Source organism: Lonchura striata, chromosome 4 (genome assembly GCF_046129695.1).
Source record: "Lonchura striata isolate bLonStr1 chromosome 4, bLonStr1.mat, whole genome shotgun sequence".
In the NCBI taxonomy this organism is placed as follows: Eukaryota; Metazoa; Chordata; class Aves; order Passeriformes; family Estrildidae; genus Lonchura; species Lonchura striata.
The window spans coordinates 51681615-51709448 of NC_134606.1; the positions used below are offsets into that span (position 1 = coordinate 51681615).

Sequence of the window (27834 nt, forward strand, 5' to 3'; positions counted from 1 at the left end):
CCGCAGCCTCTTCGGGGTCGGCGCTCGGCGGGACTCCGGGGCAGCAGGAGGGACCGCGCACCGCCGCACCGAGTGAGTTCTGCTTCGGCTCTGCTGCCGCCCTGCTCCTCTCTCCCCTTGCTTCTCTCATCCTACTCTGCCCTCCCTAGGCTACAGCGGCTGTGAGCGAGGTCAGGCTGTCAAGTTATGCTACGTGTAGAGCACGTCCTGAGAGCGTTTGATTTTCTGAGATTTGCTCGGTTTATCCAGCCTGGCCCTCCGGCTGGTACTACCGGCAGAGAGGAGCGCTCTATAGAGAGCAGCGCGCTACACGGTGGCCGTGAGTGTAACTCAAGCACCTCATCTATGCCTCCTCTGCCGCTTACAGGCATCCTTCACCTCTGCCTGCTGCACTTAGGACATCTGTACGACCACGTGCAACGCTAAAACCAGACTTCACTCCAAATTGTGAGCTGCTTTTCCAGAGGCAAACAGGCTGATCACTGGCTTGTTGTACAACCAAGCCCCTGTTCCTCGTCCTTGCTCAGTCAGTGCTGAGCTACTTCGATAATAAGGCTATGTGTCAGGTACTTGCCAAGAAATCAGAGTGAGGAGGCTCTGGGAATTCTGCAGAGTTTTCAATAAGTGGAAACTTATTTCAAGCCAATATTCCATTAGAGGTAAAGGCTGACTAAAATGCCTTCACTTACATAACCAAGCTAAATCTAGGCTAATGTCAGAGAAATTAGATGAATTTTAAGCAGCACCAACCAGTTATTCTAGGTCATTGTTGTGCCCTGTTCTGTTCATTTTTCAAGTTCCTGTGTTCTAAAGCAATGGATTAACATACTCTGGTCTTAATTCCCACAGTCATTGTATAGAGTAAAAATCTCCTGCATCTGACTCCACTTACTCAATTTTTCTCCTTATCAAAGTTGAAGGTTTTTTTGTTATTTGTTTTTTTACTTCAAAATTATAGTCTAAATAGGCATTGAGGATTTTTTTTCTTTCATTCTAACTGCTGTCATTTTCCTATATACATAATCCTCCCACACACATTTCCTCTGTTAAAAGCAGTCTGTTGTTCCCTGTTCATTTCAGACTATCCAAGCAAACAAACCGTAGCTATAAAAGTATCTTTCCCGGGCTTCTGTACTCCTTACAACTGTTTGTAAACACAAGTACTTTTATACTAAAACTTGCAACATTTGTAAAGAAAAAAAAGACACAGAGGTCTTTTTTAAGTTTACTTTTGTTCATTCTTTTGTTTTATTTAATCCAAAACAGAATCCACCTCTCCCTAAAAAAGTGCACATTGTGTAAATTATTCCTCGCAGCAGACACACACATGCCCAGGCACACAGTCAAATCCATTTGTATAGAAATAAGACTGAAGCTCTCTAACTTTTAAACTGAAAATATACACAAAGTGGTTCTTAAAAGATTTCTGGTTCCTGCACCAGCAAGCATGCTAGCTAGTGCAGCATGCTCCTATGCCACTGCCCAACATGCTCTGGTGCTCTAAGCTATTATGTTTGCTCATAACATTTGTCATTGCTGTCTATCCCACCTTCTCCTGAGCAGCTGGAAAGCAGGAGCAGTTGAATCTAGTGCTCATTTTCAAAATATCCTAGATCAAAATCTCACCAGAAAGTAATTACACTGCCCAGGAGCCACTGATGAGGCTGATTGGGCTAGCAGGGGGCACAGAAAGCTATGCTTATTCACACCTGTCATATCATATATGCTGCAAATCTCAAACAGGTGATTATTTTACCCTTTTTACAGTTAGTCCTAGAAGTGTGAGGAAAAAAATAAGGGGGAAAAAAAGAAGCCAAATCCCACATATACATTTCTACTTTGAAGAACTTTGTTTGATCGCAAGGCAATCTGCTAAAACTCCCAGAAAACAAGCTACAATGAACTGAGGAAAAACTGAAACACCTACTTTTGAATCTCTTTAGAAGTAACTAAAAATATTGCTGAAATTACTTAGTAAAGAATAAGCATGAGATGGAAAAGGAGAGAAAACAAGGACATTCAGTGATACCAGGCAAAGTGTACTATGCTTTGTAGTTGTAGCAGATGCAAAGAGGGAAGGGAAACAAAGGTTTAAGCTGTCTCACAGGCTTAGTTTAGTTGATGTGTGATGAAAGGTTTCCCTGAGAAACTAGCAGCAAACTGCCTCTCAGAAAGTACTTTCTACTAAAGTGTAGGAACACACAGATTAGGGTTTTACATAACAAGCAATTTGTGACTGTGTCTCAAACTGCAAATTTCTCACTTGTGGCCAAATTTGGGTGGTCCCCAGGCTTCTGGCTACGTGTTGCTCAGAATTGTAAGTCTACATTTGGCACTGCTGTTCCTCTCAAGGAGACTGGCAATGCTCCTCAGGCTCACTCTGGCTAAGAAAAGAATTTCAAACTATCTGAAAATACTTGAGATCTGTGCCCCAGCCCACTGTATTGGTGCCACCCAGGCACGGTGGTCTGTGCCAGGCACTGCAGGGCAGAGCAGGAGGGCAGCAGGAATTTGTGACCAGGACATGAAGTAGGTGGTACTGGAGAATTCTGCAAAGTGAATAAATACCTTTTCCAGTCAAATCTGTACCTGCTACAGGGGTCATATACAGTGCTTAAAAACCTACCTAATTCTTTCATGCCTATAATTTTGGTGTGTTTTTAGTAAATTATACAGTAGATTGACCATATGCAACAGGTCAAGAGCAAAGTAGTTTAGACAAGCAGGGGGAAGGATTTGGTGCTTGTACTCCTTCTTGCACTTAAACACACACTCACTCCCACACATTCCTGGGATAGAAAAAAGACCACTTTTGCACATCCAAGGAAATATGTTAGGCGACCAAAACAGTTGTTTTACAAATTTTTGTGCTGGACAGGCTTGAGAGGTCAGAAAATGGACATGATTCATCCTGGCAAAAAGCAGCTGCCTTTGGAGAGCCAACTGAAAAATACAGAGCTACGCTGCTCGCAACTGAGCTCTGAGCTTTGTAAGAATATTATGAGGTCATGCTGATTAATCTGAAGAGTGCAGAGAGAGATGCAAAGCATGAATTTTAGAGCAATGACATGGGGTTGGCAAACATCAAGATTATTTAGGCTCTTGTTCTACCACAAAATGCTTCTGGGAATTCTTGAAACATCTGATGTGGAAATAAGACTTAAGTAGTTTTTCCTGAGAAAGGATCCTAACCACTGCTTTGCCTGCATCTTTCCTGAGATATCTTGCAATTTTATTTACCAGTATTTCATGGTCTTGAGTGTGGAATTTATTCATCTAAAAGAGGCTGCACAAAGCAATTTCAAAAGTTGCCTACATAAAACTGAGAACAAGGTGATACAAATCCAAAGCTTGAGAATCAGAGAGAAAGCAAAGTCACCACAGATGCTCAAGCCCTAAAGGGAAGGGTGTGGCAAGCCAGGCAGACTGAGGACACGCTGCTCAGGTGGCTGAGCAAAGCCAAGTCCATCACCACTTCCCTGCCTCCTTAATTTTGCTGACATGTGAGACCTCCCTCATTCACTTCAGTTCAAACAAACAGAGTGAACTTCAGATATTTGAATTAATTATTATCAGTTTGATTGTAGTTACTTGAGGGGCAATCGCAAACTAGCTCAGGGAAACCCAGTGGGGTCTGGCATTCTCCTTCAACAAGTCTTGAGAGTGGACATCCATTCACTGCCCATTCACACTGGACTCCCACTTAAAAAAAAAATAACCACCACTTAAAAAAAAATAACCACCTTTCATATCTTTCTTATCTTCCTCTTTCACTGATACATTGTGGTTATTTTTCTAAAAAAAAAAAAACCAGCAAAAAACCTAGTGGTTTTTTTCTGTGTTCTTGAAGGACTTTTTTGGGTTCTGAATTTCCACATCAGCAAATCAGGCCTGAACCATCATTGGAGAGATAATTGCTTTAAGGTCTCCTACAGCTCCTTTCTTTTTAAAGCCCACATATTGACAAATCAGGCTTTGCTTAGACAGTACAGTTTTACACATCAGGTCACTTGAAATAGTTATAACTATTAGTGCTACTCAATACTCTAACAGTAATGCCTTAAAACTTATTCTCATTTTAGGATGCTGATTTCCCCCACAGGTCACAAATAAGCAACACAGCAGGTGCATGCACATGCAAAATCCTTCTAAAAAAGAATTTAAATCTGTATTATGCTCTAAGTGATCCAGGTATCTAATCTTGAAAATCATGCTAAGAAGTATCCGTTATATCTGGAATTTATTATTTCAAAAGTTGACCCTACATAAAATTCCATAAACATTCACTTCAGATGATTTGTGTATTAAACAGAAAAGGGTGCACATTTTTTTTCCGCTTTTTTTTCCGAGGTCCAGACTGCTATCTTGCTTAGAAATATAAGCTATCAATTTCATATGCTTATTTTCTATAACTGGACCAGAGTGGGAAAAGAGACCATCAATTTTCAGAAAGAGAGCTGACAGCAAATAGAATTAGAGTTTTTAATTTTATTTTCTGTCAAAACAGACTGCTGTGAAAATCTTCCATTCGAAGACTTGCAGTCTTCCATCAATCTGCCAATATTATCTAATCCTTCCAAAAGGATGGGCAGAAAATATCTTATTCTCTTTGCTATAAAAAAGAACTAATAAAGACATATTTTGTGGGGAAAAAAAAAACAAGACAAAACTATTAAATCAGTACTATTCTTGGTTTTCAAAAGCTGAAAAATATCTTTTAAACCTGTAATATTTTTTCATTCAAGGTAAAAAAAATTGAAGACATTCCTGCAGCAACCAATTTGATCAGTAACTAGGAGGAGAGCAGCAGCACACCCACAGGCAGGGCAAGGCTGCTTCTCAGATGGTTTCTGTCTTTTCAGCACTGCTCAAACAGGATAATGTAAACTATTATGCCCTTCCCCAAAACCTTCTGTTAATGTTGGTTAAATAATAAAGGAAGAAATACTGACCATGGAAATTTTTTATCTTTCCTACATAGTGCAGTTTATAAAGTCACAGCTGTGAAAGCTTTTCTTTACTTGCCTTTTACAGTAACTATTTTAGTCTTGTTTCTCTGGTTCCTTCCTCTGAAATGTGCAAATTTAAACAAATAAAGGCAAAAGATTCACTTGGACAGTTAAAATATAATTTTAAAACTGAGGAGAGAGAAAGCTACTTTAATGCTCAGCTCTCCAGTCACAGGGATGAGGTATTCACATATATGACAAGGACAATAAGCAAAGATGGGCAGAATTGAACTTACTATTCCTAATGTTTCTCAGGTGAAACCAGACAGACTAAGTCTATTTCCTGGTTCAAGATTTTCCTTTGTACTCCATAAGTAACACCACTCTCCTACAGCCCAAAGGAACAGAACCAAAAATCCATGCTTCATACTTGGAGAAGTCAGGTCACTACTGAGACAACAGCCTAACAAAGATTGCTCCTTTAATGTGCAAAGGTTCTTTTGTCTGTATATACAGAGATCCAGCCAGCTTCTCACCTTTCCTTTTCTAATTTGAGTATCCTAGCTGACATGAGCACTGTTTTGCCCTGTCACTGGGAGTAAGGAAGGCAAAGAAGAGTCCTCCCTCAGAAATACCAGTGCTACTATTAATGGGAACATTTGGCTGACACTAATTTTAAGACTTCAGACTGCACACGTGGCAAAAATATATGAGTAAATAAAAACTGTGGGAAATCATTTCAGTGCCCCAATCCACCCCTGTAGGGCATCCAAATCAGGTTGTTGGATTTGCATCTGCTTCAAAACTTACTTGATTTTCAGGCTAACTTTGCAGAAAAATGTTGTAAAGAAACAGTAAATGCTTTGAAAACAGCACTAGGAAAAAAAAAAAAGAAAAAAGTCCACAAATCTTCTCACTGTTGGGTAGAATAGTGTTTAGGGAGGACACAAACTTCAATGCACATGTCATAAAGCAAGATTATTCTTGGCAGAGAGATACTTGTAGGCTTACGTGAGTGAAAGCTGATTTGTTGCTATACTTTCATCCTACAAAATAATGAAAATGGAATATATAATGACCTCCAGCAACTCAAGCACTCTGAATTGTTACAAAAGCTTAATATGATCATAAAATTAAGAGGTATCCATTGTCTGAGTCATCATTCCTGAATCATTGTCTTGCTCTGGTTGCAATTCAAGAGAGGACAATGACGTATTGCAGACAAAGACCTGCAGCTTCCCCTTCTGTGGCAGGCCCATGGCCAGGGCAGCATTGTGTCAGGCACTAATTGTGGTTTTCATAAGCAACTCCTAAATTAATGAAGAACCCTCCTGCTGACTGAATATAAACACAGTGCAGTGCATCATCTTTTCCAAGCACACAGTTCAAGTACAAACTTTTAGCAACGCCCGGATGAACCTTCCCTCAAACCCTACTGGTCTTGCTTGCTGGAGGGAGCAGCTGGGCTCTTTTATATACTCTAATGTTAATGCAAGCTTCAGGCTAGAGAACCCTTAATTTCTTGCAGCACAAAGAACAGTTAAAGGGGACTTTGCACCACAAGCCCTTTGTTAGACTTTGGATGCATGTGAACACAAAGCTCAACTTAGCTGGTTGTTCCCCCTCTTTACCCCCAGTTCAGGGAAAGCTCTCTGCTGACTGTCATCTCAAATACCAACAACCCTGTACCAGAAATTGTAGTTATGTGCTGCCTTATTTCAAAATATTTTCTCTGAATTCACACATTGAATACCTGCCATTGTCACCTTCCGCTGCAAAGGAATCATGGAGGGAGTCTTTTGAACAGATTTCTGGGCATAAATAGAGCACAAGCCCGGGAAATATTACATCTGACAGCAGTTTTATTGATAAAGAGAGATGTGTTGCTACCAAAGGTGGATAGAAAAGGGAACAGAGAGGCAAGGCAGACCACATGGCTGAGGCAGGGCAAGCAGAACAGCAGGGAGAAGGTGAGCAGGGGCAGAATGAGCCAAACCCCCAGAGGAGCCGGAAATGGAGACAGCAGGCCCTGGTTATGGCACAGATACCTGTGCTTGTGTGCCAAGGCTCCTCCCATGATCCCATCCAGCACTGGCTTGTCATGGACGATTTCCCAGGCAGCAGCAGTTTCACCCCCTGCAGCCCAGTGGTGGGAGCTTTCTGTCCCCTGACTGCCTGCCAGGAGAAGTCTGCCCACAGCCAGAGCTCCCTGCCATTTTCCAAAGGCCTTGTCCACGCAGAGCCCCTGAAAAGGCAGTGGCCTCTGCCCCTCTCACGTGCCCCAGGTACCTCCTGCACGTTGCATGCATTAAAGCTCCGCAATAATTTTCCATTCCTTGTCAAAAAATGGATTTGTAGTATAAAACCGGGACAATATTGAGGCATACTGCCAGGCAAAGTCCTGCCAGAGCTTCCCCCCATTTGCTGAGGGTGTTGTTTGCTTCAAGACTCTAAAACAGCAGGGTCTCTGTTGAGGCATAAACAAAAGTTAATTGGTTCCTCACATGCATCCAGGAATTCATCCAGGAATGCATTCACATGCATTCGGTGCCTGTTACCAGCCTGGAGAATATTTTCTTGTATTACCTTGAGGGCTGGATTTTCAAAAGAGAGATGAGACACTGCTCCCCTAGAGAGCCCAGCAGTTCTGGTGCTTTATTTTGCTGAGGCTGGGCATGCAGGACCAAACAGTGGCTTGCAGAGGCTGCATGCTCCAGGTATACACATGAAAATCAGCCTGAGCACTGTTCAATCTGCCAGTACTTTGTCTTACTGCTATCTGAAACTCAGTATTTCAGTCCCCAGAAAATGCTGATTACTTCCCAGGCTCTATTTTCAAACTCTAATCTTGCTTGAAGTTTTCAAATCGATTGCTCAGTCCTGATTCAACTGGAGTAAAAACATCCCAAGTTCATAAAGAAGTACAGTATCTCCATAAAGCCACAAACAGTTTAAAATAATTTAAAATCCGTGATAAAATTTTTAGACACTTGTATCTCCACCATGATTTTTTGACCCATGAGTATAATGGTGGATGCCAACTTTACACATATTTGACATTCTCTCAGATTTCCCGTTTGATTTTGTCACTGAGTGGCTCCGAGTTGAATTTAATCATGAGATCCATTAATCCTCTGTTTAAAGGTATGTTAAAGCCAGTTAAGCTGGCTTTCAAAAAGTCATGGAGGAAAGCTGGAAATTCAGCTAAGCAGGTCAACAACTTTCAAGTATTAAAGCTAATTTAATAGTAAACGTAAAGCTGTTGAGTTCATGGCTTTGAAAGCTGTATGCAAAGAAACTGGGACTGAAGTGTCAGGAAAACCCACAAATGCTAGAGGTTATGTCCAAAAAGGAGACAGGGGAGTCCTGCAACTTTATTCTAATAAAGGGAGAGATTCCACTGGGGCACATGCCCGTGGAGTTTTCTCTCTGAAAGCTTCAGAAGGCACAGCCTCTTTTTATCCCAAACTCCCAACTGCATGTTGCCTTCTTCCTTTCCCTGCTGGCTGAGGCACTAGGAAGGTGCAGCTTTCCTGAACCACCTATCACATATCCCCCACTGAACCTATTATTTTGCCCCAGAGTTCAGAAGCTTGGGCTGTGTGGACCCGTGTCTGTTCCAGCAGCCAAGCAGTCTGGGCTCTGCAACCAACCTGCAGCCCAGAGCTGGTAGAGGCATCAAGACCCATTTCAATGACAGTTAACACCCACACCTTCATCCATCAAATTGTTTGTGAAGATGTGAGCTTTCCTCTCAGAAGTGCTGGCAGTGTAACAGGACAGGGCAGGTGTGCAGAGCTGTCCCAGTCATATATTCATCAGAACAGAAATTGGAAAAAATATACTGCTTAGGTGGCAGGTTTATTGGTGGAAGGTAAATCACCCCCTCCTGCTTTTAGACACACCTGGCTTTGCAATGAACTCACCTGAATAGATTTAAAAGCATTAAGAAGGTGGCTAAATGCCTGCAAGTCTGGGCACTGAGGTCCACTCACCACTACCATCTTTCAGTATTTTTAAGCCATGACTAACCTAAAAAAAACAGAAACCATTTTAAATAGTTTTAAAATATTTTTCCGCTCTCAATCTCCAAAAAAGTCCCCAAAAACCAACTCAAAGATGTCAAATAGACCTTTTACCCCTAGAAATGACACTTTTCAGTAATTCAGGATGGTTTAAATGGTTTTAATTTGTTCCTCATGATCTCCTTCTTTATAAAACACAGTGGGGAAATGAGGGAAGGGAGAACAAGGAAAAACCCTCACAGCTTACTTTGTATATTTGGCAAAAAGCTGTTCTGAACACAACCATTTCTTTAATTTAGAAACCTATCTATAATTGTTTAGGAAGCACTACTCCTGACATTTCACAGTAAATATAAATAAAAAATAAAACCTACAAATATTTACGAAAGCATGCTTACAGTAAACCTATAAAGGCTTTTAAAATGTCAAGTATTTTTGGTAAACTCCTTGTGGAGTTGGTTGTAGTTTTGTTTTTATTTTTGTTCATGGATGGAAAAAAAATCACAAGCTTATAAGTGCATCACCACTACAAATACTTGATTACTCCTTATGGTGTGTTCATTAGAAATTTGTTTAGCTTTGCTTTAGACAACTCAAACAATAGCTTCCGCTGCTTCCTTGACAGACCAAACTATTCCACTGTCTATCACAGCAGGCAAAGACACTTACCATTCATCAGCCAAAATTCCCAATTCTTTACATCACTTCACTGCTCTTGACTGGACATGCCTTTGTGTACAGAGAGTTCCCAGTGTAAGAATGAGGCTCTTCCAACACACTCACCCACTGGAATGTTCAGGTCTCAGCTATCTCCAGCCCCCTCTCTATGTAGGTGTCTACTCCCTCAGGACTTAAAAATCTACTATTTTATATAATATATAAAAATATTCACTATTTTAATGCACCTTAAAAATCTACTATTCTTATATTTTCAAATGCCTTCCAGCTGCCACCAGCTATTTCCTAACACAGGGCTGAATGGGCTAGAGGCAGCCAGGAAACAGGAGCCACGTGTGAGTGGTGTAGCAAGTCCAGGGCACTGGGACTGCTACAGGTGTTTATGAAAAAAACTATGGACACTCCTAAAGGAGGGAAACAGAATTATACTAAATCAGTCTAAATCAATAGCATTTGCTTGGCTCTAAAAATCTGAAAATTTACACTCAAGATTTGGGTGTTTTTTCCTTTGGCTCCTGAATCACTGTCATGAATCTCAGATAACACATGTTCTTTTAAAAATGCCATTCCTAGCTCTCGAATGACAACACCAAATCAGAAACAGGGAAAAAAGGGAAGAAAATCGTGCTATGATCACATTCTTCTCTTCTTACATTAACTTTCTAGACACATAACCCAAACTCATAGTATACAATAGTATATAGCTATATATGCCATAGAGTGTACCAAGTAATAATTCTGGGTAGAAAATTTGAAAATGGAGTAGCCAAGGTCTGCCACTTACCTAAAACTTGCTTGAAAAAGCTGACTGTCAAAATTTCTCTCTTAGAGAAAGAAATGGTTGCACCTGTAACTTGTGAGCTGGTTTGCCAAGCAGCAGACAAACAGGTTTTCCTTTGATTAACACATCTAAGAAAACTAAACACATCCTGATGCAACTCATTTCACCTGGAGCTTTACACTGTGCAAAAGAGCACACTTGACTTAATTGTAATGAAATCTGTTTGGAAGCACTTGTAGCTATTTCCACTGGTAATTTTCCAGCTCTATTCCTGCTTCTCTGCTAGTCCATCTGACATGGTAAGTCTCCGTTCACTAATAAAGTGAATCTCCATTCACTAATAATTCACTTCTGAGCCTGTTGTGTGCTGTAGGGCAGCAGATAACTTTTACAATTAATTAAGCAGTCTCTAATGTGCTCATTTGTTATTTCTATTTTTTTTTTAATTTGGGTTTTCTTTTTGTTTTTACTACTCTGAAGACAGAAGGTACATGTTTTGACTTTAGAGGAACAAATGGCAAAAGCCATTTTCTCTTTTCAGTGTGAGTTGAGTGTAAGCTTTTCTGTTTCTGAGAGAAGAGCTTCTCCGTCTAAAGCAAAAGCTGATGATGTATCTCCTCAAGCACATGTTTTCAAGGCAAGATGACTAAACAGGGGGTTGCTCTAGTGTGAGATTATGTGGTAGCACTTGCAAAAAAAAAAGAAAGAAAGAGTTCTCTTTCTGTCCTAGTGCAGATGATCTGTGCTCCAGGCTTTCTTACAAACACTCTTGAATGTGATGCATATGAAAGAATGGTAAATGCAGTGTCTACTTCAAGGCAAAAATGAGAAAGGGTTTTGCTTTGGGTGAGGAGGCAGATGGTTGTTTTACCTTTACTATCCTTTCCCCAGCACGTTCAAATCTCAGCTGACCTCTCTTATTAAAGTGCTATGTGTAAATTCTTACCTATGGCTTAAAGCAATCTTATCTGTTCACCTTTCCAGTACCATCCTTGCTATACAATCAAACTCTCAAATACTTTCTTTTGTTGCCTGTTGCCCTGGGAAACAAGAGCTGTAAAGTGACTCCTAACTAGAACTGAAAGGAAAAATATAAATTACATAAAAACTTAATAAAGTAATTTCAAGATTTCTTTTGGCTTCTGTACAAAACCTGAAATTCAGTGATGATTTTCTCAAAACAACACTGTAGCCTTGTTTCCATAGCAAACTTTTATTCTAAGATAATTTTGGGCAATTGCTTATAAAACTTCGGGAATAATTGATAAAAAAGTCACAAAAGTTTGGTAATTCTCATGATTTAGTCTTGGATGAAGGTCTCCATAAGGAGTAGGGCCTGAGCGGGGCAGATCTGAACAAAATTGCTGGTCCAGATAACTACATTCTGGTACAGAAGAATATATCTGGGAAAAAAACAAAAACAAAAATCACTTTATAGATGGCCTGAATTTGGAATCACAAGAGAAATAAATGGAAGCTGGAAGTTCTTATTACATCTGGAAAAAAAAATCAAGCCAGCTTTCTAGAGTCACACAAGGAGGAACTGGAGGTTCAGCTGTCTTTGTCCACGTCTGCGTGAACTGTGGCTGACAAATGCGGAACAAGAAGGTGTGAGCAATGCAACAATTGCAAAGCACAATTCACCAGGGCTTGGTGTAATATTTCCTCTGCATTGTACAAGCATATCTGTCAAAACCAAGCAGAGAGAGCGGTTTTGTCAAAAAGGAGTTGAGTTAACTCTGTAAAGCAGCTCTGTCTCCCCTCCCAGCAGGGTCCAGCATGCCGCAGTACAAGCTCACCTACTTCAACCTGCGGGGGCGAGCAGAGGTCAGCCGCTACCTGTTCGCCTATTCAGGCAAGAAGTACGAAGACCACAGGATAGAAGCAGCAGACTGGCCCAAAATCAAGCCAAGTGAGTAGCACGGGTTCTTATAGCCAAAGCTCCACTAGAAATGCTGGCAAAAAGAGAAGCAGTTGAAGAGGTACCTGTATGTTTCGTGAGCAGAAATACGCTTAACTTCTGGCTTTAGTTAAGGCTGTGTGAGTTTTAAGGTGAGACAGCTAAAATGTTGCTGATGATCTCTCAGGAGACTGGATCCAAATGTTCAGATAACCTGAAATGCCTAACCTCCTGTCATACAGGTGGGTTTTTACTCCTTATCAGTTCAGTACAGCTTCTGTGTACCTAAAGATAACCAAATTAGTGCTGATCTCAGCTTCTCTGCTTAATTTCATCTCAAAGACCACACCTCAGCATTCACTCTGGTTTTAGAAAGCCAAATTGGAGAGGAGGGTCAGGAAAGACACGCCTTTGCATCCTGAAAGGTCTTCACAGAGGAAAAGTGATAAGAAAACAAAGTCAGTTGATATAGCAAATTAAAAAACCAAAAGGATCAAAAGAGGTATGAGAAAATGTTTGTGCCTAAGAATAAGCCCTACCAACCCTTCCAAAAGTATCCTTCAGGCTATTGTACTCATTTATGTCTTTTAGTTTAAATAACCTCTTTTCAGCTTTTAAAGGTATTTGTTTTTTCTGTTCATTAAATTAACCTTAGTTTAAGTGAAACAGATCTTGAGTTTGAAGACTCTGGGTAGGAAGTCAATGTCTTCATTTCATGGATTAGGCTTGTGTTTGGCTACATGGGCTATGACTTTTCACATCCAGAATGAAGAATAGTGGCTTTAGTTTGGGAAAAGGCACAACCAGTTCACAAGGTGACTTCTATTAATGAAGCGATGTTTCTTGATAAGCTTTCACATCATTTAATAAGCCCAGCCAGCAAGCTGCCAAATTTTTCTAGGGTGCATATTTTGTAAGTTTGGTCTTCCCTGTTTGCAGTGACTAGAATAATAAACATTCAAACACAGCTGTAATCCAAGTGGCAGTTGAAGCCTTCAGTAGTGCTCAAGCCTAGAAAACACTGCGAAAAATCCACAAAGAGGAGTAAGAAGCAGTGGAACAGGAATATTTTCAGCTAGGGATGACTGACTTTGGAAACCTTTTCGTTATGATGGCTTAAGCCAGTTGACCACGTGGTATAGCTTATTTCTCTTTCACTGCAGTTCTCAGGAAGCAAGGTAGAAACCAAATGTGAGATTAAGAATTCAAATGACCTGATGTAAGCTCTGCAAAGGCTTTTCATACTTAATTACACACATATTAACACGTATGTACACTCACTTCTGTCTCAAAACAAAGCTGAGAGTATAAGGAAAAAATATTTTTATGTGGCATCTTCTATACTGATGAAGTAAGAGAAATTTAAAAGGGAAAGCATAATTAGTCACTTAAAGGGTGCAGAGGCATTCACATTCTAGAACAAGATGTTCTAACAGCAGATCTATCGTGTAAGGTAGAAGCATTGCATCATTCTTTGAATATTGATGCAATAGTGATGCAATGCTTTTATCTTGTATGGTAGATATACAGGAGAGCAGTGCAAGACACAATGTAGGAAAGTTCTTCATATGCTTTTCTTCAGTGCTTGCTCCACAAACCTCCCAGTGGAGCTTTATGTGTACAGGATGTGTGCACAGTAAATGTGCAGCTGCAGTGCCATTACCACAAAAACACTGGGAGTAGAGACACCCTAGAAATCATGAGCTACACACTTTGTAACTGTTTCTGCTGCATTAACAAATGCTAGCAAAATCATTAAAATTTGGACAATTTTGTTTCTCTTTCTGTGCTCTGAAAAGTTTCCTGGCAGACTTACCAAGGGCTAATTAGCGTTTTTTCATTTTCTCTGCACAATGGTCTTTCACAGCAGCCTCTATAACTGAGCCCTAGATGAAATTCCATGGCAGATAAGAAGTTTAGTAAAATTTGGGAGCTGCTGCTCTAAGATTTGTGAAGTCATCTGTGCAAAATTCATACTGGTCTAAGAGTTCTTTGAATTTCAGGCATCTGTAGACACCCAGTTCAGTGGATGGGAGCAGCAATGCATCTGATAATTGACCAGGAAAACATACACCTACACAGAAATAGTTGGGTGCATATCTGAAAGTTTTGTTACATCTTTTGGCAGCAGGCTAAACCTTTACTCTTCAAGTCTCCCTGAACCCTAGCTCTAACACCAAAGCAATCTGCCACCACTGACATGCACACTGCAGACAACAAGCAATTGAGAGGTTTGCTAATTAAAACAAGAATAAAGGTTTCTTACATGCATAAAAATGTAATGATGCTTAAGGAAATAATAATCAGGTGATCTCCAGACAATCTCCTCTCTCCTTTATGAGACATTTCTCATGGTTACTCACAGTATTTCCAGAAAAAAATGTTCTCCCAAAGGCAAATCATTCAGAAAAACACTGAATCAAAGGTAGCAACAAGGATTTGGAACAAACAGCCTTAACTGTTCAACCAATATCCAGTGCCCCAGTCTGCCTTAGGGCACCTATATACCCTGACTTTTCAGGCTGTGACTCAACACAAGAAATAGTTGTCTCCTGGAGAGGGAGTAGGTTTGTACAAGTTTTGTGTGCCTTCACACAGTAAGTGTTGCATACAGCACTTGCCCTATGGTAAACAAGCTTGCATTCTCTGCTATCCTGAATTTTCAAAATGTGCCCTCCACGGAGACACAGTTTGATGACGAAAAAGCACTGAGTAACAGGATTCTTGCCCAAAAAGTTAAACTACTATTGTGTTCAAAACTAAATGTGATATGAGGAAATCCATCCAACCCACTACTTATACACAGGTAGTTCACTCTGCTGAGAATTCTTCTGCACAACTCTCATTTGTATCTGTATTCAGATCCTTCATGTAAAGTTTTTTTTCTCCTCCTATTTTTCATGAGCTGTCTCTACCATAAAAAGAAGAGAAATAAAAGTAGCAGTTTCCAGTTAGTCTCATCCTGGTGAAAATGGTAAAGGGCATTACAGCTGCTTTTGATATTACAGCAGTTAAAATAATGAAATTTAGTATGCAGTTTATTTTGTAGCCTTCAAAAATCAGTAGAATTGGCTTAATGAATTGAACTAATTACATAATTATATGTTGAGGTGAGATTAAAAAATACCAGACAAATTGCTGTGCACCCTTGCATTTATCACGTTTGCCTTTACCCACTTGCCTGTGAAAGATCTGGAACTGCGGTCTGCAAATACAATGTGATGTCCCTCTTTTTAAAAGCTTCAAATATGATGAAGCAAGATAAAAAAATACGTAGGGAAGAAGCTTGGACAAGAGAACATTTCATGTTTCTTGAGCTAATAAGGAACCAATTGAAGAATTCAGGTTTGTCCAAGATCACAAGGAGTCAGGAATCTGAGTGAGATCTGTGAGGATAGGTTTGCTTCAGAAGTTTTCTCAAAATTGAAGTAAGGTTTTTCAAGAAATACCAAGCTATCCCAATCATCATACTGTATAAACCAGGAAATACTGACATTATTCTGAGGAAAAGACTTAGTTCTGTAAAACTGATGGGAAAACAGAAAATCTGTGCATAAAGATCAGCATGAAGAAAGCCCATTTAGAAAGCAGACTGGCAGCTGCATCAAGTTTAATTTTTGACCTGAACTGAAGAGTCTGGTGGTGTTTGTTGTTTGTTTTGGCATTTTTCATGTGGCTGCCACCAATAAGCTGCAATCCTAAAATACCTTCAGGCAAATAAATAAGTCCATCTTCCTGGAAATACTGTCCCACTTGATTTTGTTTACACCTTGGGGTGCTTTTGTTGTGTTTGAAAGGATGGCCTATTCTAACATAAGAACTTCTGTTATTTGGCTTATTTACTCTGAAATTAACATTTCAATAACTCAACATTTGGTTTTTTTCCCTTCTGACACTAAGCAGATCATCTCTGGCAAATTTTACAGCTGATGATTCTGAGCAAGGACTGCAGTTTAGAATATAAACACATTTAAAGAAGCCAGTGTACAAATATTAGCATTGTCCTGCTTGAGCACAGAATTTTAAAAATCAGACAAATATCAAGCAGCAGCTTTCCCTAGCACTTCACCATATGTAAGTCAATAATTATTTTAACAAGTAAGCAAACTCATTCTTTACATTTCTTTTTGAACACACTGACTTGACCATGCCCCCATTTAAAGGGCAATCAATTCAAGATCTCATACAAGATCTGTACTCCCACACAGTGGACTCCTCACAGAAAGTATCTTTGCACTGACATGTTATGATACAGCAGAAAATCCACTGTAATGTTGAACTAAATTACCACCACCTTAGATATCAGGCTGGCAGACAGCAACAGCTTTTGATCAGTGACTCCTTCAAGCAATTTGAAGCAATGACAATAACCGACTATCATTATAGCAAAGGATGTTTCTCCTGCACTGATGGCCATAAACATCCCATAAACAGTTTAGGATGTGTAGAATGGTGCTTGAAAGGTCCTTAGGAAACCTGACAGACTAATGGCTCTGAAAATACTCCCAGGACAACAGATAAATCTTGAGAAGCACCTGACACCAGACAAAAATTCCTCAGGGAAGCAGTTGCTTTGCTTCCTGAGTGACTTTCTGCTATGCAGCTCCACATAAATGTGTTCATAGCTATCTCTGGATCTCTGGGTAAAAAGTAGGGCTTGGCAAGAACTCCCAAAGAGAGTATGAGTTGTAATAAAACTGAACCTGGGCTGAGATTCAATCACAGCAGCCTCCTCATCATCCCTTTCTAGAAGATCCAGATTCTAGGTACCTTCAACTCTGGGCCTACAATTTCCCAAGTGCCTTGTTCCTATGCCACTGTTAAAAAAATACATATTTAATTTATTTCTTATTGGAGGATGCAAAGTATTTATTTGTTTCTCATGATCCAGTTTAAATATGAATGGATAGGAAAAGCAGTTATGGTCAGTTTTCAAGGCAAAGGAGAACTTCTTTTGACACATATTGCAGTAAGAAACAGGTCTGTGACATTTATGTGCCCCCATATTTGACTAATCCAGCTGCCTTATTATGGAACTAATCTAAGCTTGATTAGCAAACAATTAATTATTCAGCTTTTGAGCAATAATCAAGCACTTAAATACAGTCTGTATTGCATCAGATCCATATACAATTACAACATGGGCAGGATGAGTCATGGGCAGGTCAGCTCAGTAGAAATGGGGGAACATGTTGGAAGGACAGAACAGAAGTGAGGAGAAGAATAATGGAGAAGTTAAGAGCAGTGAAAATGGAAGAGGTAAGGGAAGGAGATGGTTAAGAACTGTATCTGCACAGGGGAGAGGAGCAGTGAGAAGCACTGCAGCACCAGTAGCTGACCAGCCTAGGTGCCAGGATTGGACAAAACTATGCTCAGCTCTGTTGTGTTTCTCCACTCTTCCCTGGCAGAGAAACAGTCCCACAGGAGCACCCTCCACTGGGTCATGGCCAGGAGGACGAGTGAGGAGCTTGTGTTCAAAGGGAAGGCCTGAACACCAGGGAGAGCCTACAGGCATGGCAGCATGCCAGCAGTCATCACAGCCCTTAGGGGCTTGATGGAGTGGAAATTAATTAAATGGAGGTTCTTGCTTTTAACACACATGCTCAGCATCCAACAGAGAGTTGTATAAATACCACAGTTCTTGTCACCAAGGCCAACCAAAATTAAAGTAGCATGAAAAGGAATGAAACAAATTCCTAAACACTGTACAGATACTTTAGTGACATCTTCCTAAATTGAGAAGAGAGGTTGCAGATCAGTCTGAGGACTTGTCTTCTGTCAAGGTTTTCTTCATTGCAAGTGCAGACTATGCAGATTTCATTCCAGCATGCGATGCAAAAAGCCAGTAAATAACCAACATAATATGAAAAGCAAGAACCTGCTGATAAAAGTTCAATTTAAGAAAGAGTACAGGTTTAGTTATTCAAAAAGGAGGCCTTTGAAAAACCATTTTCTTCTTTCAGTCTAAAATTGGAACACAAGCATTCACCATGCTTTGTACTTCAGATAAGTGGCAAAGCAAGCAGGAAATAAACAGGAAAGGTCATATTTTGTGCATGCCTGAGAAATGACACTGTTTGCATGGTGACAGCAGTAGATTTTCCTGCTTTTCCTTCTCAAAATGCGTTTGCTCAAGTGGGAGTTGGAAACACTGTAAGACAACATTGTTTTGAAAAACATGGAAAGCACATCCGTATGGATACACAAGGGTTTAAACTGACATAAGTACCAAGCAGCCCCCAAAACAACCAGGGTGAGAGAAAAGTCAGCAAAGTGACACTCACGTCCTTGCAGCCTGCAAACATCTCTCACAGCAGCTTTTCACTTCCACATCTTAAGTAGCAGCCAGGCAGGAGCCACCCTACCTGCTCTGCTTATTTGCAGCCACACAAACCACGCCTTTCACCAAAACTGAGAAAGCTTCAACAGCTTTAGTACCATGCTTATGCACATGGGGCATTTGGGCATCTCCTCGAACAGGTCAATGAGCAGAATTGGGCCAAAAGCACTACAGGAAATCAAAGCAATCCACAGAAGCCCATGTTCCTGGGTCTAAGGATAAGATTAAATCTTACCTCTGCTTAAATCCATGTGCAGAGAGGTTTTTGTTTTGTTTGGAGCCCCTGAGAATATGGTCTAAGTGTGGTTTGTGCAACTGGCAAAGTTTCTAGAGGCCACATGGAGGTCATCTCTCAAACCCCAGCCTCTACCTCCAGCAATCAGTGTCCATCCAGTGTGAAAGCTCCTCACATTCTCCCTTAGGATGACCTGTGTGACAAAAATCCACCCCCTCTTCTCCAGCTGGAGAAGGAAGACTCCAGGTTTCACAGAAAATGCATTCCTCCTCATAACAGCCAAACTCAGACATACAAAAAAATCTTCTGGGAAAATTGTTATTCTAAACGACAAAAGCAGAAAGATACTTTACAGCAGGTTCCAAAAGGTTTTGGTCATTACATGAATTTTAGACAATAAAATTTCCAAGGCAAAGATTATTTTTTCCTAATTTTTTTCCAGACTGAAAACACAACTTTGTAAGCCATTATTCCTTCTCCTCAGATATGGAGGAGATATACAATAAATATTTCCTGCCCTTGACTAGTCTTTGTTATTTTCTTCTGCTGTAAAACAGCCTGAATATTTGCAGTACTTCATGGTGCCCTACACCCAAGAAGAAATAACAGATTTTTAAAATTATCTGCACAGGACATGTGTACTTTCTTCAAACCTCTTAGAATTACACTCATTTATAGCTTATTAACTCAATCAACAAAATCAGTGTATAATTATATACATGTACTCTGTCAGCTGGGAAAAAAATATCAAGTCTGCTCTCATTGATTAATTTTATAATTTTATTAACATTCATGCAATTGTGGGTACACAAAACAGAGCTTTGTATATTTTCAATTGCAAACTCAGTTTCTCTTTCAGAAAAGAATAACCAGGTCTTCAAGAAAGTAGCTCAGCACTGAGGATGATGACATTTGTAGACATTATTCATGTTCTCAGGGAATGAATAGCAATTCCTTTGAATTCAGAAATTACCAGATTTCTGAGAAACAGAACATGAGAACTGACTCTGACACCATTACCCATGTTCCTTAAATGTTCAGAAGGGTCCTTCCGTCCTTTAGTAGTAATCAAGTGTTCTTTAAAAAAAAAATTTTAAAGCCCATAATAACAAACTGGCTTTAATTTTTCTTGTAGCGACCCACAAAGTGAAACACCAGTCAGAGCTGGGATTTCTAGATTACTTCTCCTGTATGTAAACACAGCAGCAAACATATCTGTGGGTTTCTAGATGAAGCAATCCCAGTCTCACAGTTTCTCAACCTGAGCAGTGAGTGACAGAGTGTTTTGACAGCTATTGCTACAGACTGGCTTAGTCATATTGACCCTGCCAGAAACTGCATCACCCCACAGCATTCCTACCGGGGCCTCCAAAAGAGGCTGCTTAACTCCTTCATGGGGGGAGCTATTACCCCTGCTCTGGCTGCACTTTTACTGTTTGTTGTTGTCAGGATTGTTGTACATCCCTGTGTTGTCTGGGGGCACGTGGAGCAGGCTGCAGGCTGACCACACTGGCACATCCAGCAGTCACACCTGCTCTCATCCCCTCTACTTGTGCTGGCCTGAAAGATGTGCTTTACATCAGCAAACAGTTACACACACCTCTGCTGTTTTGAAGCAGTGATGCTCAGGGCCCTGTGCACCGCTACTCCAGAGCGCAGAACCAAGGCTCTTGTCATTTTCATAGCCAGAGAGCTTTCCTGTGAAACATTCAGGGGATACAACTTGTCATCTCTCAGGGATTCACAATGAAACAAAACATGGGCTTGCCAGGGCCTTGCTGCTCTCTGGATAATAAACATGGGAAGTCTTCTGTGCAACAAGTCTATTATTGTTTCAGTAACAAGCAGCAGAGACTGCTTTCTCCTGGGGTATGGCAGCTAATGCTCATTGAACTCTCTTGTTTCTGCTATTCATCAGCATCCAAATTCATACTGAATTCCCAGTGTGCTAAAACTTAAGGAAAAAAAAAGATGTCATGAGTACTGTCTTCAGATGCAGTGGGGGGGAAAGCAAACAGAAAAAAGGCACAGAGGAGAGTGGATGGATGTCTTGTGCAACTGCAAAATTCATGTTGCAGAACAAGACTTAACATCTAGGAGCTGGTAGCTAATATGATTCACATACTGCATGCAAAACCACGGAGCAGTGTTCATCATTTATGAGGCTGCCTTGCTAAACAGTTAAAAATGCATAAGATTTCACTCTTGTCCCCTTTTCATGAAGAACTAAAAATCCTCATGGAAAAGAGGTGTCATTCCAGCTGCCCTGTAAAGACAGTTCTCCTGGGTTTGAAAGCACTTTGCATGCTTCCAATAGCCAATGTTCATGTTCTCACTTCTCCACTACCACCTTTTTACATCACAAGATAGTCTTAAAATGGATATAAATATTCATTATATAAAGTGTAATGCAGATGAAAATTGGGTACAAAGCTATGATCAGCACTTGCAGCCACATACTTTGAAACGGCATCCTTGGAAATGCAGAGATTTACAGCGCCCTCAGTGAACAGCACCAGATTCCCACAGGCAGATTCTCACTGCCCTAAACATGAGTGTTTCCCCCAGATTAAGCTTTGCTCCAAGGTTCCAGTTCCATTTCATATCACACCAGCAGCTTCTCCAAAACACAGCAAAACAGCAGTCCAAGTTTCCACATAACTACAAAATTAATAACAGAAAAATTAGAGTGATTTCTTCTCTCAAACTCCCTTGCAGATATATCCATGATGCCTGCTTAATTTGTCTTTCCCTATATTTAAAATCTGGAGGCTTCTTCCCCATAACTGGCATATTTTTTTTAATGCAAGACACATCAGGTGAATTTGAATGTTTTTTAGGATTTGTAGTTCAATGTGAAAGATATATTTGTCTCAGGAATGACTACCAAGTGAAATGCCTTCTCATGATGTAAATTCAGAAATGTAGATGCTTCTCTGAATCACTGCTTCTGAATTTCAAACAATAAATGCAAAATCTCTTATGTAGGCCTAATCTCTGGTTTCATGCCCCAGCTGCATCCTGCATATGAAATCTTCAGTAAATCTTTACTTAATCTTGGCAGTCACTTTCCCGGGAAGGAAAAAGCAGGATAGAGAAGAAAAAACTAATATTCTCCTGAAAAGTTTCCCTATATAAAGAATTCTGTACATATAGGAGCATGTTCAGCTTGTACAGCACAAGGCCAGGAAATGGAAAATGCAAAGCCTGGTTTCTGTGCTGTAGTTGCCTTCATGCAGTGCAATTTGATTACATCCTTACCCTTACGTTTTTACCCTTTTTTTTTTTTAGTCCATGCATTTCTGCACAGAAACAGTGTGAAACTGTTAAGTGCTATAACAATGCACATCCTCTGAGTGGTAAAACTACAGCTGTCACAGACTCCCACTGTTAATGGCTATGATTTAACTTGTGGTTGTGGTTATTTTTTTCCTTTTTACTTTCTCCTCCAAGCTATCCCATTTGGCAAACTCCCTATTCTGGAAGTAGATGGAGTTATCATTCACCAGAGCCTGGCAATGGCAAGATACCTCGCCAGAGAAGCAGGTAATAAATCTTTGACTATTTTCTTTCTCTCTTCTGAGGTCACACTTAATGTTCAGGTAAAAATACATCCACAGTAAAAACAGAAACAAACCAATGGCTTGGCAAGCCTAACCTTGCATAAGTCAATACCAGCATGACAAAAATGAAGCCAGTGCCTGGGGTTTGGGCTGACTTCTCCAGCCAGTACATTTTATCCACCTGTCCCTGCATGACAGAAAGCGCATACCTGTGGTTTCCCTAAGGCTGCTGAGGCACTTTCCCCTAAAGCTCAACTTTGACCTGCCAGGCTAACCAGAGAGATGGCCAGGAGAAGAGGTTTTGGAAGCATTAGAGATTATCATAGCATGCAGAGAACTCTGAAGCAGATTTAGGCATCAATTCTGGGCTAGCAGAGAGATTAGAGGAGATGTTGACATCACTTGCATCTTTAAATACTTACATGCTTGTGGAAGTACACAACCAGTTAGATAAAATGATATGAGACTTAGTAATGCAAGTAATCAAAGAGAGTGGCCAGGCTTTGCTTTAGGTCAATGAGCTGTCATGAACGACATCTGCAAAATTGCTCTGGCTGAATGCAGATGTACTCATGGCATACTGGACAACAGCAAATTGAAGAGGTGGGCAGGGAAGCAAGTACAATCCTGCTTTTTTTACACTGTGAGCAAATGGATGTAGCCTGCCTTTCAAAATACCTCCCATTTTCTAACTGAGGAAGGAAGCAGAAGTTCATAGCATTATTCTTCAAGGCACTAACACAACACATTTTCAAGCATGTATTTAATACTCTGTTCCTGCCCACTTCCTCCAGGAAAGATTTTATACAGCCTACTCCTTGCAAGAGAGGAGAATGAGGAAAGCCCACTGAAAAGCCCACTGATGAAAAACAGCAGGAAAGCCTGCCTTCCACCCTAGATTCCTCCCTTAATGGCTCCTGTAGGGAGGTTGATCTGGAACCATGCTCCTTTTGCAGTCTGAAGTTCAGATTTTTTTTTTGATTGATTTGTACCAGTGACAATGGCTTGGGATCTGGAGCGCATTCTGACCATGATGGGCTTTTCCCAAAATTAGTTGTGCTACTAATTTAAACTTTGCAGAGTTTACCTTTGGGGCATCAAAAATTCCTGCTGATGCTGTCTCTAACATCCCTCCTATGCTTGCTTCCCACAGGTCTGGCAGGCCAGACGCCTGTGGAACAGGCTTTAGCTGATGCCATTGTGGACACCATCGATGATTTCATGACGCTGTTCCCTTGGGCAGAGAAAAACCAGGACGTGAGAGTAAGCTAATCACTAAATTAAACAGAGATAGCATCTAAACCATGATCCTGTATCTGAGCATCTGCTCTGGAGACACTGATGGGTGTCAGCCATCGGGTTCATCTCCTCAACCCAGCAAAGCTGAGCTGGAACTCTGTGGTTCTTCCTTGAGGCTGATGCCCACCTCTTCCTTCACCAGGTTGTTTTCACCCTTGGTAGAAACTCTGTGGCCTTCATGAGCTGCCCCTCACTAGTTCAGCTTGAACCAAGGATGTGCCAACACCAAACTGCGCTTCAAAAGTGCAAAGACAGGACAGGACACTTCCACCCCAGCTAGTGCTGTGGAATGCCTCTCTCTTGTCACAAGGAGCCTGTGCTCAAATCTTTCTGCCAACTCAGTAAGATAAATAGCCCCATCCCATCCTTTAGTGTTTCTGCATTTTGATTTCTTCCAGGTGTTCAGTATCACTCAATATATGCTCGCAATAATGCTCAATAACATCAGCTGCCAGGGATGACTGTTTGTCAGGACAGCAGGCACTGCTAATCAGGGCAGGGAGCACAGCCCTCACTGTGCTTTTCAGATGTCACAGCCCAACTTGGTCATCTGCAGTGCTTCTGACACCAGGCTATGGTGCCATGGCTACTTTAACACACCAGTCACAGGCTTGTCCTACAGCATGTGGGCTTCTTTTGGCATCAGGCCAGTGCCTCTCACCAGAATCCCAAAAGCAAGCACACAGATCAGTTGCTGGGGGAGGCAGGCAATGAATGACTTCACTCCAGTGTTACAAAGGCTCTGCACAGCTCTGACCCGAGCAGTTAACCTTACTCTTAGGGAAATGGAGGTGCAACAACTGCTCTCACCATAAACTGCCAGTGCAGCCACCTTCCATTTATTCAAAGACAAAATTTCAGATAATTTAGGGTATTTTATTGTAGAGGCCACAGAGTAAAAAATGGTGTCCCAAATCCATAATAAATAAAGAAACATTATGAAAGTGCTCTGAAATCTTGCAGGGGAAAATCTGAAATTTGGAGGTTTAGTACTTAAAAGTGTGAATTACTTACATTTCCTAGTGATTTCCTTATGTTTCCTAGTTTGGGAGGGTAAGTTGACTCGAGTTTTAATCATTTCAGAAGAGCCACGCTCCTGCTGATGTACTATTAGGAAGCTCCTGTTGTAACTCCCACATGCACCCGAGCACTTTTCCAAAAAAAAAGGACTCGGATCTTGTCACCAGTGATTAATCTAAACGGGAAGAGCTGGCAGCCAACCCATATGTGCCAATCTGCACGTATGCATGCTAAATTATATGCTGGGGCCAAGGATGCTCAGGAATCCCACTTTCCCACGCTCCCAACATTGTCCGTCCTCCCTCTCCGACTGGACCCGCTGCCACCACCTTGTGGTCGAAGTGGCGTCTCACGGTCCCACCATACCAGATTTAAGTCATTTACATGCACTGAAGGCAAAACACCTCCCCAGGCCTGACCAGTGCTCACAGGAACACACATCCGGGGAATGGTGAGAGGATGTGTTACACCACCGAGCCGGCAGCAAAGAGAAATCAAAGCAAACTAGGGGAGCAGAGCTGGAAACTGCCCGTGGAAGCTCCCCCTGTGCCAGGCACAGCCTCCCCTGTCACCCCACTTTCCCCAAAACACAGCTGGGTTGCAAAGCTTTGCACCCACTGCTGCAGAGCTCCAGGGCTGAGATGAGCAGGCTGTGCCACTCCAGAAGAGGGATCCTGGTTGTCCCCATCAGCTTCACAATTTGGGTGCACTCTCGTGTACTTGGGGAATGTTACCATCACAATCACACAAAAGCTTGGGGTTTTCTTTGCAGGGTAAAACAGTGGGGAGGGGATCATTTACCAAAAAGAAAGTAAATACTACAACCCAGGGCACAGATACAAGATTTCTGGACTGCAAACTCCCGACTGGTATTTGCAGTCACCTCATCCACTTACTTAACAAAGCTCTTAACAAAGCAGAAAATGTCAAATATTCAATCATGTCTGTGGAAACATTGATTTGATTTCAGCCTGCATTTAGGTTTCTGCCTCTTCTAATTTTCTTTTTTCACATTAACCTCAGTTAAAGCTGTAGAAATAATTCCATTCCTGCACACCAGTGCTTATTTACCCAAGCCTGAGCATGTTCCTCCAAAATTAGGCCAAGCACAGTAACTGCAAAACTGTGCCATGTGGGTTGACCGGATGATCACAGCAGTCTGCAGTCTTTCCATGCAGGTAAGAAGAGAAAATCAGAAGCAGCCTTAAGACTTTCTGCTATGGGGAGCAGCCTGTAGAGAACCACCACCATAATCTCATGCTTCAGCCATTAATATACAAACACTAAGGCCTTTAAAAACACATTTTAGCCACCTCGCATCTTACTACTGTGGAGACAAAAAAGCAAAATAACGAACATTAATGTTGGAAGATTAATCAACCCCACCAAAAAAGCTCAAAACCCAAGTTCCATGTCTCCCATAAGAAGGGTTGATAAGCAAAGATAACTGACCAGCATCTGACTGGCAGCATGGAAGGGGATTCTTGACATCTGGAGACTCTGCACACTAGAAAAGCTGACATTCAGAAGAGCCCTCCAAAAATTGCTATGAGACATTAGGAGTCTATCTTGTAGTTGGATTCTTCCCAAATCTATAGCTGAGCTCCTGCCTTACCATGGCTGTGTGCTTTTTCTGTTAGCACAGAAAATGGAGCAGCATCACCACAGACATCAGCATCAAGGAGCACTCAGGTGCTCATTAAGGGAGGAATTGACTTTAAGTCATAGCTCAGCAAGCCATGAATGCCATGTTTTGGCATCTAACCCTAATCTTTTTCATATTTCAGCTTTTTCATAAAAAATAAAACCTCAAATTCAGTTTTGCTGACTGAATCTCTGTGTTTTCCTCTTCCAACAGAAAAAAGCATTTGATGATATCCTCACCAACAAAGCACCTGAGCTACTGAAAGATTTGGATACTTTCTTAGGGGACAAGAAGTGGCTGGTAGGGAATTCTGTAAGTATAATTTTTGTTTCTCCCATTCCCGTAGGTTGCCAGAAAAATCAAGAAATGAACTACTGCTGAATTTCTGGATTTCATGTCAGGCCATGAAGGAACTCCCCCCCAAGGAACTCTACCCACACTTTGAGCCCTTTATTCTTACCAATACACAACTGGCCTCTCAACTGCAAAGTGAAAATTGTTTTCCACAATATTAGAAAAGTTAGGCAAACCAGGACTAGGATCTGCATTTTCTAAACCAGTTTGTAAGTATGGTGACACAAAACATTTTAAAATGCTTTTGCACTTGTGAACACAAATTAATGACTACATGGAATCCTGTTTATCGTTACTGACTTATTTTTAAGGCAATATGGAAACAGACTCTATATAAACATAGTACCCTTTTTACCCCAAACTGTTTTCTGCAGCACAGTTTCAGCAGGAAAGAATAATATTGTAGCACAATTAATATTTGTAGCCAGGACTTGATTTGAACCAATATTTACTGAAGTCAAGCTTTGCATTGCAACCTAACTACTAGCCCTGTAATGCTGGGGCTGTAATGGGCTATAAAAAAACCCCCAACCCCAAAATTAAAGCTTAAAACAGATAAATTTAGAATTTTTTGAGAATATTAGTAATCCTGGCTTTTGAGATTACCAACTAAAATTTACTGCTTTCTGTCCCATTTCCACTAGGTAACATGGGCTGATTTCTACTGGGATGTGTGCAGTACAACACTTCTGTCCTGTAAGCCTGACCTGGCAGACAAATACCCCAGGCTTTTGGCTCTCAGGGAGAGAGTGCAAGCACTGCCAGCTATTGCAGCCTGGATCCAGAAAAGGCCGAAGAGTGTAATGTAGATCAGCTGCTCAGAGAAACAAATTCTTGTTTAGTTTTCAATATGACAAACATCCTAAGTTATTAACTTCTGAATCATCTAAATTAACTTCAGATGACTATGCTGTATCAAGTCAAAATCTAGTATTTGTATCCACTCGCAAGAGAATCTAAAACATCGATTTAGTAGAGTAATAAATATTGATTCACAGAAGTGTGGTTTCAATCACATTCCCCCTCTACTAACACAGTGCTTGAT

The 27834-nt window shown here is 40.9% G+C and overlaps 1 protein-coding gene across 2 annotated transcripts; it reads left to right on the plus strand.

Moving 5' to 3' along the window:
* On the plus strand, nt 1–27789 carry HPGDS (hematopoietic prostaglandin D synthase). Of its 2 annotated transcripts, none has more exons than XM_021550318.2 (6): nt 1–72; nt 12205–12345; nt 22362–22454; nt 23625–23734; nt 26649–26747; nt 27434–27789. In XM_021550318.2, the coding sequence occupies exons 2-6, from the start codon at nt 12213–12215 to the stop codon at nt 27596–27598; spliced, it is 600 nt and encodes a 199-aa protein (XP_021405993.1). In that variant the 5' UTR covers nt 1–72; nt 12205–12212; the 3' UTR covers nt 27599–27789. The 2 variants fall into 2 exon arrangements, with proteins under 2 accessions (XP_021405993.1, XP_021405992.1); XM_021550317.2 differs by having other exon boundaries at nt 20–72; nt 12202–12345.
* The last annotated feature ends 45 nt before the right edge of the window (nt 27790–27834 follow it).

Excerpts from the sequence above, each read along its gene's own strand:
- HPGDS (XM_021550318.2), top strand. The coding sequence starts at position 12,213 with ATGCCGCAGTACAAGCTCACCTACTTCAACCTGCGGGGGCGAGCAGAG. Across the intron at positions 22,455-23,624 it reads ATACCTCGCCAGAGAAGCAG|GTCTGGCAGGCCAGACGCCT; the intron begins GTAATAAATCTT and ends TGCTTCCCACAG. Across the intron at positions 26,748-27,433 it reads AGTGGCTGGTAGGGAATTCT|GTAACATGGGCTGATTTCTA; the intron begins GTAAGTATAATT and ends CATTTCCACTAG.